A 17,942-nucleotide genomic window follows, 5' to 3' on the forward strand; every position below is an offset into this window, starting at 1 on the left:
ACTCCATAGTACACTTGCATATAAAACATTCTCTAGGGCAAATCGTATGTTAGGTCATAAAACAAACTTCAATGAATTTAAAAGACTGACTGAAATCATACAAACTATGTTTTTGAACCGCACTGGAATTAAAGATCAATAACTAAAGGAAATTTGGGAAATTCACAAATAGATGGAAAGTAGACATTCCTAAAATAACCAATGGTTCAAGAAGAAACCACAAGAGAAATGAGAAAAACACTTTGAGGTGAACAAAAAATAGAACACACACTAGAGCTTATGGGCCGCAGTTAAAGTAGTACATAGAAAAAAATTTATAGCCCAAGCTCCAATATTTAGAAAGAAGATCTCAGGGGGCACCTGGGTGGCTGAGTCAGTTAAGCACCTGACTCTTGATTTCAGCTCAGGTCATGATCCCAGGGTTGTGGGACTGAGCCCTGAGCATGGAGCCTGCTTAAGAATCTCTCTCACACTCTCTACCTCTGCCCCTCTCCCCTACTCGTGTGTACGCTCTCTCTAAATAAATAAATAAATAATAAAATTAAATGGAATAAATAAAAAGAAAAGATCTCCAATCAATACTCTGAAGACACTAGAAAAGAAAAACAAACTAAACCTAAGGTTGGCAGAAGAAAGGAAACAAAGGCTACAGCACAAATAAATGAAACAGACAGTAACAACGCTATTGTGTTGGGGGGGCGGGGGGGGGGGGGGAATCAACAAAACCGGAAGTTAGATCTTTGAAAGATCAACAACACTGACAAATTTTAAATTGACCAAGAGAAAAAAAGAGGGACTCAACTACTAAAATCAGTAATGAAAGCAGGAGCAGCACAAACTTACCAAAACAACGTGGATCATAATGGAACACTATGAATAAATGTATGCCAAAGAATTAGTCTAGATCAAAATGAAAAATTCCTATAAAAACCCAAAGTTTCCAAACCAGCTCAAAAAGGAATAGGATATTTGAACAGAGGTAAAAGTGAAAAGATTGAATTAGTAATTAACTAACCTCGGACAAATTCAAGTCTGGACTCAGATGGTTTCACTGGTGAATTCTATCAAATGTTTAAAAAATTACTACCAACCTTTCACGAAATATTCCACACCAATAGTAGAGAAAGGAACACTTTCCACCTCATTCTGTAAAGACAGTATTACCCCAACACCAACACCAGACATCACAAGAAAACTACAGACAAGTATTCCTTATAAATATAGCTGCAAAAGTCCTTAAAATACCAGCATGCTAAATCCAGCAACACATCAAACTTACGTGCACCATGACTAAGTGGGATTTATCCCAGAAATCCAAGGTTGGTTTAACATTCAAAAACCTATGCAATATACCACATGACTAAAGTAAAAAACAAAAACCTGACAATCATTTCAGTACAAGCAGGAAAAACATCTGACAAAATCCAACATCCATTCCTAAAAAAAACTCCCAGCAAACCAAGAGCAGAAGGAAATTTCCTCAATCTGATAAAACCTACAGCTAAGACAGCATGGTAAATAAAAGAAGCCAGTCACAAAGGACCACATGTCATATGATTCCATTGGTATGAAGTGTCCAGAACTAGTAAATCCATCAAGACAGGGAGATTAGTGGTCGCCAGGGGTTGAGGGGCAAGGAACAGGGAGAATTAGGAGTGACTGCTAATGGGTATGGGGTTTCCTCCCAGAGAGATGAAAATATTCTAAGATTAGAACACTGCAAGCGATGATTGTACAACTCTGAATACACAAAAATCCACTCAACAGTACGGTTTAAAAGAGCAAAATTCATGGTATATAAATTACATATCAATAAAACTGTTAGAGAGGCTTCTGAGTGGCTCAGTTGCTTAAGCATCCGACTCTTGATCTTGGCTCAGGTCATGATCTCATGGTTTGAGTCTGAGCCCCACATTGGGCTCTGCACTGACAGCACAGAGCCTGCTTGGGATTCTCTCTCTCTCCCTTTCTGTCCCTCACTCATGCCCTCTCTCTCTAAAATAAACTTAAAAAAAAATATTTTTAATGAACTTATAAAAAAGAACACCTTCCTCAGAATTTGAGAAGCCCTTACTACAAATATCCATTTTATCATATTTACCCAAGAAAGTTCACAAGTAGTTTTAAGTAGTTCTTAATACAAAGAACGACATAACTTTTACAGACAGTCTCAAAGTTTCATTCTCACCATGGATCTCCAGTCAGGGTAGAGCTGACGAACTCCCGTATACACTTATTATGCACATTCTTTACCACTCACTGCAAGACACGGGACAAAAATCTCTGACAAAAATAACACCTTTCCCCCTGTTTGCACAAAGACAAGCTAGTTTCCCCTTTTATAAAATATGAACAAAACAAAATCACCTAGAGCTTGGGTGACTAAATCCGTAAGCATAACCTGCACTAGTGAGGAGGGTGGGGTGTGGACACCGCACTGGGACCACAGCTCCAAACAGGGCAGGATCACAACACTCACCTCAAGCTCTTCACTGTCTTTGGGCTTTTCCTCAGAGGTTTGTTTGACAAAGTCAGGGATAAGGATCTCCAGCGTAGCTCGGGCTATGAAAAGAAAAACCCCAAGGGTGAGGGCTCAGGCCCAGCTTGCTTCCTAACTCCAGAGCAAGCTACATGCTGACTCCTGTGTAGGGCCAGAGTACCCACGCCTCAGAGGAAAGCAAGGGCCCTGGAGAACAGCAAGCAGCACTTCACAGGCAGGGAGAGCAGAGGACGGGAGGTGCACATCCTAAACAAAGGAGGCCGTGGGACAAGCGTTAAGACTGTGGGCAGCCTTGTAAGCCACACCGAGCTGTGTGTACTCTTTCCCTGAGGTACTTGTAGCAGGCCAGGCAGCGAGGCCTGAGGAGTGAGCAGGCTGCTGAGTGTGGCAGGGAAAAGCAGAGCGATTGGACAGATACTTTGGAGAAAGCATCTGCAGGATGGAGCAGAGGGATGACTCAATGCTGAGCACAGGTTTCTGCGTGAGCAAGGCTGCCACTCACCACTGGGGTGGGGAAGTGGGGGGTGCTGCAGAACAGGGGAGGGGCAAAAGTCTGACCCTGTAGAGTTGTAGGTGCTGGCAAGACATCTGAGTGAGGTATCAAGAGAGCAGCTGGGGTCTGGGCAGAGAAGTGGATCCTTGCACATGGGGAGAGCAGAGCCCCACTGCCAGGACGTTTCCACTCCCACAATGAGCCCCACTCTGCTGGTTATGTGCCCCATGACCTTAGCAGCACCAGTTTGTTGAGCTGAAAAAGGCTTTTGTCAGTTTTCCGCCTAAAATGGACAGCAGGCCTTGAGGGAGAACCCGTGACGAAAGGATAGAAAGTAACGTATTCTCCCAATCATCCTCAGCATACATCACCAAAGAAAGCAACTCCAAAGGAAATTCTGAGTCACGTGAGCAAAAGCACTTTCACCACCCTCGAGACCTGGTGAGAATGTGATAAACCAACATGCTTCATGCTTTGGAAGACACAACAGAGAAACCTCAAGAATGGAATTGTGGGCGCCAGTGTCTGGGTACACCCAACATGTACCATGCAATGTGCTCTACTCCCAAGAAGAGGTCAAGTAATCCTAATGGTGAGGCAGAACGGTTTCCATTTTAACCAGAAACATAGGCCTTCCCAGGGATCTGACAGGCTATGTTCAATGAATGGCGGTTTGAAGGACTCAGGAAATCGTCCTCGCACATGTCAAAACCACTCAAGGAGAATGCTGACTGCATATGTTTCCACCTGTTTGTCATCTCCTAAGATGCCCACGTTTTGCTCAGTTTAAATACAAACCCGCTCTAGTATGCGTGCTAGGCACAGCCTAGTCAGCTCTGTGAGTGGTGGGGACAAGGTTGGAAGATTCTGGCCCAGCCTCCACCGAGCAGAGGTTTGCATTTTCTACTTTTATTTCTCACACTTTACTTCCTCTACTTGAGTCTTTTCCAAAGAGCACATACTTTTAAAAAACCAAGGTAGATGATTACATAAATAAAATGGATTTGCTCTACCCCCAGCCCTCCCCAGCTAAGGGGAGAGGCAGACACAGTAGGTAGCATAGGTCTCTGACACCCAAATAGGCACATTACCAGCTTTATTCTTCGCAAGTTTTTTGCTGCTTGCAGTTCCGGATCCATAGGTCACACCATCAATGGTCACCGAGGCACCAAAAGGCTCACTTGGGTTCTCTTAAAATTAAAATTATTGCTTTAAAAACACTTGCCAAGACATTAAAAGCATGCACGCACGTATACATACAATTTGCTGGCACCAAAAGACAAGGCAGGGTCAGGGCTGCTGCTGGAGGGCAGAGACAGGGGCTCCCGAGGCATGGAGACAGGGCCAAGGGTTGGTCAGCAGAAAAAGAGCATGCCAGGAAAATTTTGGGAAATGGGAGACTACGGGTTCGTAAGCTGGAGGGGAAATAGGAGGCCAGAGGCCAAGCCGGGATAGGGATCAATGTCTATGAAAGATGGACAGAGGGCTGTGAGCAGCGGAGACACACAGATGCAGTTAAGTCAAAGAAACAACATGAAAAATAATGCGTGACTCCTGGGTTCAGACTTCCAAGGACAAACTGGTTTTCACAAAGGCGTGATGAGGATGGCCACAGGAGACAGCTGGCGGGAAGTGCAGGCCTAAGGCCACTCCATCCACCTGGGGGCAGGTGGAAACACAGCAAGGGAGGCCTTCCTTGGAGCAAGGAATGAACGGAAGGTGGGGGTGGAGGGAGCATGGATAACGGAAGGGGAAGCAGAAGCACTGGCCCTCAGAAGGGGCACACTACTGTGAAAATGACCTGCCCACCTGCAGTGCCCTTCTCCCTGCCCTGCCTTTTCACTCCTATCCCAAAGAGTGGGGCTAACGGTCGGTTCCCGCCTCCCAGCCATGACCCCAGCAAGGTGTAGGATTCTTCGGGGTTGAGATGGGGGAGGTCAAACTTACCACATTCAAAGAAATTATAAACAGGGCGGACCTTGAGAACTCGCTGCATGTACTCGTGCAGGATGCAGACCTCGGACTTCCCGTTGGGGTTAATGACAAACTCTGTGACAAGAAGGCCTATCTCAGCAACAGCATGAGGACCTGCCGCAAGCTAGCACTTGGGACCTGGCACCACCAAGTTAGCGACTCACTCACAATTAGGGGCTCACCACCATGAACACAGTGCACCTCTGCATTCATAGGGTAAACATAAGCTTTGAAGTAAACGCAATTCACACACAAAGCATATGTTCTAAGACCATCAAGTGAAAAACAACAGTATAATCAATCTGCCAATGATAAAATTTACAAGCCCCAACTCACCTTTCTTTGTGGGTGCATCCTGCACAGACAGAGTGATGAGTTTTTGATTGGCTGGCAAGATGGGCCTCTCAGACTCTGCCTGTTTCCGTTTCATTTCTCGGTTAAACTGCCGCCGCTCAGCCCAAGTCCTGAATTTCTTCACAGTGACTTGCTCAAAGTCAAAACGCTTTTCCAAGTAGCTCCGAAATTCCTCAAGATCTGTGTGGATTTACCAGAGAACAAAACTGCTAATTTCCAACATAAGAGTCATGTTTTCTCTGCCCACTGAGTAGGGCAGCAACGGGCTGCCCATCAAACAGGTCCCACCACACCATCCCCATTCTTTCACTTTTCCTTTCAAAGAGCAAAGAAAGCAAAGGATCAGGTCCCTTCACTCTGGCAGCTCCTCAAATTACTCAAGTTACAAACCTCTAGGATGCTCTTTTAGTTTATTTGGAACAAGAACAATAAGAAAAAAGGAGAAAAAGAAAAAGTTTTAAAAACAAAAAATCAGATGGCCTTCAAGCCTTTTTTCCCTGTATCAAAACAGGTACCACAGCAGCCAAAGCGCTATGCACCCAGTGCACACCTTGCACTCTCCCCTCCGGCACCCTGGCCCCAAGCACACTCAGCAACACAAGCAGGTGGCTTGGGCCTTGGCACTGGTCATGCCTCGCCCCACACAGTCCCTGGCCCATCCCCACTGTTCACCACCCACCCCACTCAGTGAAGTTCCCAGGGGCCTCCTGCTTTTACTGTTGCACCCACTACCCCTCTCCTTCCCAGGACATCCTAGAGAATCACGTCAGCCTAACTGGTTTCTTACTCAAGTGTAAGCCCTGAGGCAGGGACTGTCATGGCTCATGGCCAGCCCAAAGAGCAGTGCTGGTGGAAGCGGAGGGAGGAGTTCCATGTGTGAAGACTGAGGAATATACGGTTAAAACACAAAGCTGTGAAACAACGTACCTGCACCTACTTAATTATGCACCACAACCACATATTTCTTTACATGTGAATGCAGGGAAGTGAGTCGGCCAACAAGTACAAGTGGTCAACCTCTCCCATGGGAATGAAATTAGAAATGAAAGGCAGGTGTTTTCAAAAAAACAGGAACACATTCAGGTGTTATGTGTGCCTAAAAGATAGTATGAAGAAAAAAACCTCTATGATAAAGGCTGAAAGCAAAAGCTCCCTTCAGCCAGGTCCTGAGAAAAGCTCCAGCACCCGGACAGAAGACACGGGAGGCTGACGTGGATAAGGAGGGAGACAGCAAGCAGGCAGGTGTGGGGAGAACGCAGTCTGTCCACTGGGGAAGCTGGGGGCTAGTGACACACCCTGCCTTTCCCCAGACACCTCTCTCCACAGAGGCCACCCCTCTCTGAGACACCCTCCCCTTCTTCAGCAGTGGTGCTCCCCTGACCCCAGCTCTTCTAGGCTCCTCATACATAAGAGTTACAAGACAGGCTGGGCAGCAATACTGACAATATCCAAACAGCAATTACCAAAAATCCTCAAAAACACAAAGTCCTCCTTGAAATGAGATTCAGCAGGTGGGCTGAAACAGATCTGCCACCACTATAGAGACAAACTAAGAGTTGAATGAGGAAGCCTAGGGGCGCCTAAGTGGCTCAGTTGGTTGAACGGCCAACTTTGGCTCAGATCATGATCTCTCAGTTCATGAGTTCGAGCCCCGCGTCAGGCTCTACACTGACAGCTCAGGGCCTGGAGCCTCCTTCAGATTCTATGACTCCTTCTCTCTCTCCCTCTTCCCCATTCTCACTTTGTCTCTCTCTCTCTGTCTCTCTCTCTCTCTCTAAAATAAACATTAAAAAAAAAAAAGAAACTGAATGGGGAGGCCTAGGCTAAAAAACACACAAAAAAAGAAGAGAAACACCAACACAGCCAAAAACAATAGTGGGATTGAAGCAGGAAATGTCCACAGAATAGTGGTCATCCCCCAGTGCTGAGTCCATGGATTGATGAAGCTCACTCTGAGCCCATCAAGGTAAATCAAAACAATGCCAGGAGAGCACATCCTGCTGGAAAACCAGAATTTCAGGAAAGGTCACAAAAGTGACTGGAGAAAAAGGCCGATCTGCACTGACTGTAGCCACCTCTGTGGCAGCACTGGCCATGTGGGGCCTGCAGACCAGGTGGGTTCTAAGATCAGGGAGACGCACCTTTCTAGCCACATAAGAGTGGACACAGGTCCCCAGAAGCCCCTTTCTCACAAACATAACTAGGAACAAGTGGCCTTCAGCAGTAGGAATGTAATTGAAGGGAAGGCGCGGAATATAGCCACATCCCTGCAGATGGGTCCCAACCAACAAGGAAGGAAGGAAACTTACCAACTGATTCATCCTTGCACACCTCGACCTTTGCCTTCACCTGCCCCAGGGCCCCAGGGGCAGCCTCAGCCCCCAGCGGGTCCTTCTCATCAGGGGGCCCTGAGTCAGCTCCCATGGAGTCAGGCTCTTCCAGGGGGAACTCCAGCTCTGCAGATCGGCTCAGCGGCTTGACAGGGGACACTTCCCCACTGGGGGCAAGCTCACTGCTTTGCTCTCTTTCCTCATTATCCTTCATTTTCTTATAATGCAGACAGGGAATGCTACTCAGAGGAGGATCATGTTTCTGCGGATAGTGAAATTGCAACACAGATTACAAGGATGACCCCAAAGGTCTGAACATCCGATGCCTTCCACCTGCCTCTGCTTGGCTACGATGCAAGTGCAACGTGTGTGTGTTCAGTCTGCAAACTTACAAGACTAAATTCATGACTGATGCATCCCCTACCCGTATGCTTCCCGTTCCCAGGAAGTACGGCCTGGACCAGGTGACCACCCGAGACTCTCTGTGTAGGTACACGGGGACTCCAGAGTTATGGAATGTCATGATCCATCCATCAGGCAACGGTTCCGTAGGAGGACGGCCACGACCTACATAAAGACAAGAACATCCCACAATCACTTCAAAAACTCTCCGAGTTATGGAAGTCTTCAAAATTACAAGCAGATGAGAACAGTAAAGCCAACCAAGTATTGAAAAAAACCTCTAAGAACTAGGAGAGTAGGGGAGTACCCTGCCCTCCTCAGAGCCTGTCCCAGCCCCATCTGCTGCTCAGCACCTCCTATGCATGAAACTCCGCTCTCAATTGTTGTGTTTACATAGCTCTAACCCATAGAACCTAAGTTCCTCCTCAACACAGGAAGCTGTCCACTTTGTTCACTGCTGTACTCTTAGACCTAGAACAGCATGTGGTGCATGAAGGAGCCTGGGATGAGATTCTATAAGACACAAGTCATAGCCTCAGCTGCTGCTTGCACAGCTGTGGGCATCAAGGGCATTAATTCCTCACTGCCTGCCTTGGCTGTGGCCAGAGGCACCCCAGGGACTGGGTTAGCTTTGCTAATAAATTACATGTCTGTCGACCACTGCTCCCTGTGACTGGATAACATGCCTTCATTGTACCTAAGCTGCATGCTCTCACTAGCATGTGAAACACAATTCATAAATTTCTAAATCAGTTCTTGCTAAAGCATGTAAACATGCAGTCATAGAAAAAGACTCAAGACTTGTTACCCACTTGACATCTGCCACTGACAGGCCTGGTTACTGGGAAAAGCACAAAGATTCAACGGAAACTTAATTATCTTACAGGTACTGGGTGCAAGTAAGAAATTTAGAAACAAAAGGAAAAAAGCAAATGAAATCTAAAAAATATACATACAATAAAATGGCACCAGGGACTCTCATGGTAAAGGGAGTGGTATCCCAGTGCCAGGTCCCCACCCGGCAGTGCTAACCCCTGACCTGATACCAGAACATGGCAATACATGGCACTACTGGCAGGTGCACCTGGATCACTCATCTGTGACAACCAGCAGTCATAAAGTTGGCCCAGCCATCTGAAGAGCTCACATGCAGCTCACACGCCGCCTGTGAGCATGAGGCCCATGCTGCAGCTCCTGGGAGGCTGCACTATGGGGCAGGCTGCCAGGTGGGTGAGGTGGAGAAGGCTGCAGAGAGAAAGGTACAGGACTGCCCAGTGCAGGCAGGCCAAGTGGCATGCCTGCAGTCACAGGCATATTGTGAACCTGTGGGCCACTCAGGATGAACAGGACTTTGTCTGCTCAGATTGCTGAAACCACAGTAAGAGTACAAAGCAAATCTCCGGAGGCACCGAAGTAAAGACTGCCCCCACACCCCTTCTTCCCAGAAGCTGAGGCCCTAGGCTTATCCCCATCTACAGCTGATAAACCCAACACCCATCCTGTTCCAACCACTAGCTAACCCAGGCAGACACGTGCCAGCAGCCAGCACTGCGGACACGTCCACTCTGTAGTCAGAGACAGGACACCACCGACCCCTCAATTTCCTCCTATCACACCAGGCCACTTTCTGCAACCCAGCCCCCAGCCTAAGGTCTCAACTGTGTGCCCAAGTCCCCACTCATCTGTTCAGCCCCTTTCCACTGCCTGATCTCCACCTGGACACTCACAGGTACCTCCAGGCCAGGAAAGCTAGAAACTGACACCGACTTCTCTTATACCTATACCACACTGGCAAAGCAGCAGCACAAGCATGTCACTGGGTGCCTCCCAACTCCCTCCACCACCCTCAAAAACCAAGTGCGGCTTCGGAATACCTTTGCCTCTACTGAATCCAGAACCCAGACTGCAACCATCCCCTGCCGTGGTGCTGTACCTGCCTCTGGCCTTGGCCTCCACACCCTCTAGTTGCCTATCTTGTCATCTCCCAGCATACAACATTCCCTCCTCCTCACCCCATCAGAAGTGCCCTCCCCATTCCTCTCCACAACACCAGCCGCTCTGTGGTGTGTATCCACAGCAGACACCCCAACCTGCCCCTGGGTTGTCATGCATCTGTTACATCCTTGTGTCTTATCTGTTTCCCCTTCATCAGACATGGCCGTCCTCCATCAAATAAGTGCCCACTGCCCAGACCACCACCTGGCACCCGAGGGCTCTCAAACCTACACTTCTGCTGTCCCGCAAACACACTACTTTCTAACCGGCTGACTTACTTTTTAGCACTGTTTTAATCTTGGTCATCATTGGCTGCACACTTGTCTCTCCATCAGACGGATGGTCACTGTCTCCTCCATATTTCTCTTCCATTCGCCTCTTTTTGGGAGCACAAAGGCCCTCTTCCAGCAAAGCATCGACATCGTTGTCAAAATCATCCTGCAAAACATGCTGTTCAGACACCATGGCCCCCGGAGCCCGCGTTCCTGTACCGTAGGCAAATTTAACAGCATTAGTGAGAACAGACACAGAAATGAGGCACTCCCAAGTGGGGCCTCGGTATGCCTTTATGTTGCGTGATCATCTGAAAAACAAACAGGATGAAACTGACAACTGCAACCAACATGCTTGATGCTTGATACAGGTACACATCCCACCAGGAAGTGCTTCTCAGCAGCACCTTCCAACTCAGGTTGCATAGAGTACAAGGTCGACTGCTCAGCCAAACCTTTGGAAAACTTAAAAACCTGGACTTCTTACGGCTTTTTCTTTTCCACATTAACGTCATTCCACCTCATACGGGTTTTGTTTTTTTTTCTCTGCAACATCAGCTTTCAAAAGATGCTGCAGTTCCCAACACCTCTCTTTGGGTTTTGCTAAGAGTGCTCCAAAGGAGGGGTCGCCGACATACCTCATAGGAGAAGTTCAAGGCCTCTTCATCCACTCTGTCTCTCTGCACGATTGCTTTAGCCGTGAACCCGCCTGCTCCTTCTTCATCTAGCTCCAAATTGTCAGTAAAATCTTCTAACTCATCGAGCACTGCGTACTCCACTCTCTTTTCCTGATCCAGCTCATTCTCCTCATCCTTCTTATCAGCACTCTCACCCCCTACGCCTACCCCGTTCCCAACACTCCCGCCAAAAGGACAAGCATGCACGTCTCCACTGACAGGGCTAAGGGCCAGACCGCAATCTGCGCGAGCGTCGCGCTCCACTCCTGTGTACAGCACCTTCCTGTCCTTACTCCTGCAGCTCTCGGTAAAGCTCACGCTAATCTTTACATCCTTAAGCAACTTAAGGTCAGGGGAGAACTTCCGGACCGCAGGTGCGTGCCGGGCGGTGCGCGGGCTGTGGCCACTACAGTTCGGGTCTATGAGTAGGCGGGCCTTAGAGTAGGATCCTTTGGAGAGAAGAGAAGCTCCGTAGAAGTTGAGCGGGTCCTCAGCAGGGGATTCGGCCTGTCCATCACCACCAGAGCCAACGTCCATTACCTCTGCATCACTGGACGTTTGCAGGGGAGGTGGTGGAGACTGTTCACGGGGCAGCGCTTGGAGGGGGCAAGCTCGGTTCTCCATCACTGCTTCTCCTGCGGGCTCACGCGGGAGAGGAGAGGGACTCTCATATGTCTCCATAGTAAAAGTGGTTAAGACTATTTTAAAAGACCAGAGTTTTAAAAAACCTTACATAAATCTATACAGCTAACATGCACAAGTCCGTTGAGACCCGGGTACCGTCCTGCCCGCGCTGCACACGCTGGCGGCTTAGTCAAGCTGGCCACATTGCTCTTTTCATTAATGTAGACAGCTTTTAGAACCACTGCCTCAATTATTGGAAATCACAATGCACTCAGCTTAAATGACTGACGACTAAGCGAGTCTGTCTTCATGCCAAAATGGCACCTTTCTTCTTCCACCTGCAAAGAGATTTAAAAACATCGTCACAAAATGACAGAAACCTTCTGCTTCACTGGCACTGAGAACCAAGTGCTATTAACAGTGTAGTAAAGAACTTAAAATACTACTGCCTTAGAGAACCTTCTAGGCTTCGAAACAAATTAGCTCTATGCTTTTCCTTCAAAACCTAAATTATAATTTAAGTCCAAAGTTAAATATATTAATTGTCCACTGTAATTCCTACTTCAGAAGCACAAAAACAGTATTATCTTAACACTCAAAAAAGATTTTAAAAAACTAGGCTAAACTTCACCGCAGCATTCCCCTAACTCAGTTTATTAGGTAAGCAAGCTCGCGGTGCAAGGCTGCCCTTTCCAGAATACACATAAGGTGTGTGGCCTCCCTCTGGCCATCAGAGCGACATGGATCCACTCACCTGCTAGGGCTGGGTCAGTCAGAGGGCGAGTGCGAGACCCTCAGCTCAACTCTGCGGCACTAGGGCCTCAGAGATACGGCCAGGCGCTCTGCTACCCAGGGACCCCAGGGCTCTCCTGGGCCCACAAGGTGGCACGTGGACCGGGACAGTGATGCAGCGTGCTGAGGTCGCCAGAGGTGGCATGGTTCTGTTCCCAGTAGAGGAGGGGGTGGTGGCTGTGGGGAAGGGAACCTGGCCAGGGTCGGTCGGGGGAGCCTCAGGAGACAGCTGGAGCCAAGGCACAGGAAGTCCTGGGTGCCATCTGGGGCCTGGCTCCATCCTGGGGGCAATAAGGAGCCACCAAGGGTCAAGTGATTCACACACCACAACTCAGTCCCTATTTGAAAAAGAGGACTGACTGCTGTGCCAGGCCCAGTGCCTATGCCCAAGGCATACAAGGCAGTCCTCCAAGCCAGAGGACAAAGGTGTGAAAGAGGCTCTGCTGACAGGGCTGGAGCCCTCAAGAACAGTGAAGACACAGAACTGACCACACTGCTGACCGTGCAGAGGTGGAGAGCAGAGACAAGAGGGAACTGAAGGTGAATGAGGCTTCTCCCCTGGAGGGTCCCCTGTGTTCCAGTATTCAGGCAGAAGCCTGCAGAGGAGAATGGACGGAGCCTCCAGGCAGACCTGTCCAACAGGTCTGAGGAGGCAGCTCTGCAACTGTGACTGGCCCAGAAACAGAAGGCCAGACAGAACACATCAGCGAGGTGGTAGTTGCCAAAATCACAGGAGAGAGGCTGCCCAGAGAAGCAACATAGACCAAGAAGAGGGTTGAGGATGCCACTCTGGGAAGCTTCCCTTCAGAGAAAGGACAACAAAACGGATGACATGAAAAGGCAGGTCAGAGGGACAATCCAAAAACCCAGAGGTCCGCGGGAGGGCCAGACATCAAAGCAGGAGAAGCACGTGCAGACGCAAATGTGTATGCACACACACTCCCACGCCATGCTGACACACACACGCATGAACATGCCATGCATATGGGTGCAGATATGCACATGCATGCCCATGCCCACCCAGGGCAGCTTGACTGGCTGCACAGATAGAACAGAAGACAGCAGACATCACACATTTAAGAAGTTTACAGTGAAGGACTAGAGCGTGGTGGTTGTAGTTTCAAGGTGATGCAACGTAAAAACCAGAGATTTGTTCAGATTTAATTAATTCATTCAATCAATATTCACTGGCCATCTACTCTAAGGGATGTACTACCACGAACAAGAAACAAGGTCCCCACCGCCTGGATGCAGTTGGAAGGGCCATGACCACTGAGCTGTCACTCTTGTTTCCTACATTCCAAGATGTCCTTACATTTCTGAATTCAATGGAAATTTAATGATACTTCCCCCAAAGGTGTATCTGTTAAAGGTGCTAAAGATCAAGGGAATACAGCATGTGGATAACAAGACACAGACCTGCGGTAAACGCTAAGGAGGCTACAACCGAACAGGCAGGAGGAGCACCAAGTGTAATAAGGCCAGTCTCCTGGCAACCAACAAAGATCATTTCAGAGAAGGACAGACAGGTCAGCATGTTCAGTACTACAGAACACAGATCAAGAACCAATCTGTGCTTCTCGGGGCTGAAAATGGCGGGGGGAGGGGGGTTGAAAACAATGGGTGGTACAGGACGAGGACACCTGCCACCATGTTATAAGGCCAAGCAGCTGCCAGGATCAAAGCACAAAGCAAAGATGATAATGACCCTGGAAGACGTACAGAAGGTGGAGTCAGAGAGCTGTAGAGAAAGAGACCGTTTTTTTCCCTGGGAGATCAGGATAGCCTGCCCAGCCCTTGGGGGGGGGGGGCGGGGAGGGAGGGGGCGGGCAGCAGCTCAAGGTTCAGAGCTCACAATGGAGCAGTCTTGGGTAAGTTCCTTACTTTCCTCTAGTAAGCTTGTTCTACTCATTCAACAAGTGTTTGCTGAATGCTTTCCATGTGGCACATGTAACCATTCTAGATGCTAAGGACACAATGGACAAAATCTCTGCCCCACAGAGCTCACATTTTAGCAGGAGAGATGGACAAACAACCAAGAAAACGTGAGAAGTATTCCAGAGAAAACAAAGCAAGGAGTTGGGGGAGGGGAAGCAGTTTCAGAAAGGGCAGACTGAAGGCTGCACAGCCAGAGTCCATCTGTAGGCAGAAGAGAGTGAGCTAGGTGGGTGGGAGGAGGGGATGTTCCAGGTAACAGAGAAGAACAAAGGCCCTGGGGCAGAAGTGCAGGTAAAAGCAGTGTGCTGAAGGGTGGAGTGAGACAAGAACTGTAGCCCTTATCTTGAGAGATGGGCTACTGGACAGGAGGGTCCAAGCAGTGAGGTCACATGATCCAAGGACAGCAGTGGCAGCCAACCCTCAGCCAGGCCCTGTTCTAAGAGTGTTAGGCATTCTCACAAAGCACGGAGAGAGGTTAGACAGAAAGGTTAAGCAACTTGCTCAAGGTCACACAGCTAGAAAGTAGTGAAGCTGCTTTACCACCCAGGCTAGGTGGCTCCCCTCCTCACTTCCTTGGTTTTACACTATCTTACAGTTTAAAAGTACCATTCTGTGTCCAGAAAAACTACCATGGGTGAGTAGAGGGAAGAGCAAGGGTGAGAGCAAAGAGAAGAACTAAGAGGCTCACCAGGCAGTTCAGAGTAGCATGATAAGCTGGAGGTGTTAAGAAATGGTCCTGAGTGTTGCACGGAAGCCTAAGAGAGGAATCCAGGTGACTCTAAACTCAAGAACAAAGCTGTCATGCATTGAGGAGATGAAGGCAGCATGAGAAATGTTGTGGGGTGGGTGAAGATCAGGGTTTGGTTTTTGGACGTGGCTACTTGACATCAAAGTAATACATGGAGACATGGAAGAGGCAGCAGCTCAGAAGGGAGGCCTGGGCTGGAGAAGGCAATGGGAGATGTCAGGAAGAGGGCATTAATGCCAGGAACCTGGATGAGACCACCAAAAAGGGGAGGGCAACTACTATGAGGGACCAAGACCAGGCAAACCAGTGAAATTCAGGCTTCCTACCCCCAAGGTCATGGTCAGATTATAAAATCATCCCCAGGAAGTGCCCTACAGAGTGCCTGGCCGTAAAGGGGCTCAAAGAGTGACTCCTGCCATCGGCCCCACTACTGCTTCAGCTGACTGAACACATGGACGTAAACCTTGCTTGCCAAGTGGACTGTGAGCCATCAGGAGACTCGCAGCAGACTCCCCTGGATCCCTGGCACATAGGGTAAAACCAACAGGCTTGGATAACACCCTTCACTGAAGTCCACTTGCTGGGGTGGCCATCGAGGCAGCAGCTATGATGTACAATGCTGGGGCTGCTGCCTTTCGGTCAAGCCTCTCACACTGCAGCCTCCCGCCCAACCCAGCAGCAGTATGACCTCATCCATTCCTTTTGTCATCCTCTAACAGACCTCACATCCTGTACTCACAGGCGCACCGCTGACTGGCCATTCACTCTCTTTGGTGAGTGACAGCCTGCGGCAGGGTTTGGGCCAGTCTGCCAAAAGCCCCGTGACTGGGAGTCCAGTCTGCGGCCAGGAAACAGAGGGTCTCCACCTGGTGGTTGTCCTCACAGTCACCAGCCCTAGCCTGGACTGCCGTGCATCAGATAACAAGGTACATGCAAGCATGCAGAACAGCAAATCAAATTCCTACCATGAGCAACCCAAGTCCATCGAATGATACTTGACAGGTATCACTATCAACAGGTTGCCCCGCTCCGTTTATTTTTACCACGACCATTGTTAAAACACAACCACAATCCGTCCATCTACGTGACACTCAATCCATGAGCATTTGGTGGAGAAAAAGACTTGGGCGACTTTTCAGATTTCCCAAACTGTTACACCCGGCAGGGTCCTGGGCGAACACTACTCTTGTTCATCCCTTTCCCGCCTGAAAGCGACGCTACACCTTCGGGCCCACAGGGCAAGGGGCCTCTTTTCATTCGGGCTGTTTACCCGCGCGGGAGAGCGACCGGAGTCGGCGTCACCTGGGCCTGGGGCCCGCCCCCCCTCCACCCCCAACGGCGGGACCTCCGCCTCGCGTTCTGAGGCCCGCGGCCATGATGCTTCACAAAGGCTGGGACTCCGCGTGGCTGCCCCGCCTCGCGCCCTCCCGCCCCGCCCCGCCTCGCTGCCCGGGCCCTTAGCCCTCGGCCCGAGAAGGAGGGAGGGGAAGGGCGCGCCCTCGCGCAGGCCGCAGCGCCCGCCCCGACCCCGCGGGGCGCCCCTCGCGCCCCGCACCTACCTCCAGCACCCGCGGCCTGCCCGAGCTGCCCGCAGCCCGACCAAAGCAGGGAGACCCTCACGGCCTGGCCGCTACCGCCACGGATACCGCTATCTAGAAAGGCCGCCCAAGCTCTCTCCGGTCGGCGGGACCCGCCTGCCGCGCGGGGCGAGCAGAGGGAGGGCCTTGGCGGCTCGCGGCCAATCCCTGCGCGCGGCCACCCCGCATTGGGGGGACCGCCGAGCGGGCTGCGGAGGCTGCCAATCTGCGAAGCGCAGCGCTAGCGGCCACGGCGTTAGGCCCAATAGCGCGGCCGCGTGGGCGGAACCAGGCGCTCAGGCCCCGGCCGCGCTAACGGTCGCCTCCTGGGCGGGGCTCGCCGTGCGGAGGGCGGCGGCCGCGAGGAGCGCCGGGAACGGGGAGCGCGGGGAATGCCGGGAACAGGAGAGCGCGGGAAGCGCAGGGAATGCCGGGGGAAGGAGGAGCACAGAGGATGCCGGGAACGGGAGAGCGCGGGAAGCGCCGGGAGCACAGGGCGCCTAGCTGCTTTAGATCCTGAGGAGGAAAACATTCGAAAAAAAAAAAATGGGGGCGCCTGGGTGGCTCAGTCGGTTAAGCCTCGGACTTCAGCTCAGGTCATGATCTCACGGTTCGTGGGTTCGAGCCCCGCGTGGACCTCTATGCTGACAGCTCGGAGCCTGGACCCCGCTTAGGATTCTGTGTGTGTGTGTGTCTCTCTCTCTCTGCCCTTCCCCCGCTTTCACTCTGTTTCTCTCAAAGATAAATAGACGTTAAAAATTTTTTGTTAGATAATGCGGACGACACAGTACACAGACCGGCATTACACGTCTCCAATTAAAACCATTAAACATAATCATTAGGAAAAAAAAAAAAAAAAAAAAAAGACATATGCTAAACTGCCCGGCATTTTTCCACTCGGTAATAACACACACCGTTTCAGAAACTTAAGAAAAGGGAGGGTATGAGTAAAATGGGAGAAGAGACAGTTTATCCTTAGACCAGAATTCCAGTGAATAAATGGAAATAGAACATCTCCCTTTTGGCAGCCTGCACAAACCTGCAGACAAAAGTCATGGATGCTAAAAATAGCAGGCAAAAGTGTGAGAACTGGCACGGACTTTTTTTGTTGTTTTACGGAGCTGCAAAGTTTCTCCCCGAGACACTAATTTCAAAGGTAAAATAGTAACTGCAGTGGAGAAAAACCTGAGACACCACCTAGCCAAATGAAAGAGATCACCAGCAAATGTATACACTTCCAAACATAAAATTTACACTTTAAAGATG

The 17,942-nt window shown here is 49.8% G+C and overlaps 1 protein-coding gene across 2 annotated transcripts in view; it reads right to left on the reverse strand.

Moving 5' to 3' along the window:
- The window catches only part of DGCR8 (DGCR8 microprocessor complex subunit), a 37,278-nt gene extending 20,442 nt beyond the window's left edge, over window positions 1-16,836 (reverse strand). Inside the window, exons 1-9 of one of the 2 annotated variants that reach the window (XM_086682226.1) lie at window positions 16,659-16,836; window positions 10,959-11,959; window positions 10,327-10,486; window positions 8,076-8,218; window positions 7,631-7,913; window positions 5,304-5,501; window positions 4,941-5,042; window positions 4,085-4,183; window positions 2,480-2,562 (exon numbers count right to left, since the gene is read on the reverse strand). In XM_086682226.1, the coding sequence (XP_086538352.1) occupies window positions 2,480-2,562; window positions 4,085-4,183; window positions 4,941-5,042; window positions 5,304-5,501; window positions 7,631-7,913; window positions 8,076-8,218; window positions 10,327-10,486; window positions 10,959-11,678 (1,788 nt within the window). In that variant the 5' untranslated portion in view covers window positions 11,679-11,959; window positions 16,659-16,836. Of the gene's footprint in view, window positions 1-2,479; window positions 2,563-4,084; window positions 4,184-4,940; window positions 5,043-5,303; window positions 5,502-7,630; window positions 7,914-8,075; window positions 8,219-10,326; window positions 10,487-10,958; window positions 12,695-16,658 lie in introns of both variants that reach the window. The other variant, XM_086682227.1, reaches the window with a different exon arrangement.
- Window positions 16,837-17,942: the final 1,106 nt, after the last annotated feature.

The sequence above is a fragment of the Puma concolor genome, chromosome D3 (genome assembly GCF_028749965.1).
Source record: "Puma concolor isolate L17-30 chromosome D3, mPumCon1.1.hap2, whole genome shotgun sequence".
NCBI lineage: Eukaryota > Metazoa > Chordata > Mammalia > Carnivora > Felidae > Puma > Puma concolor.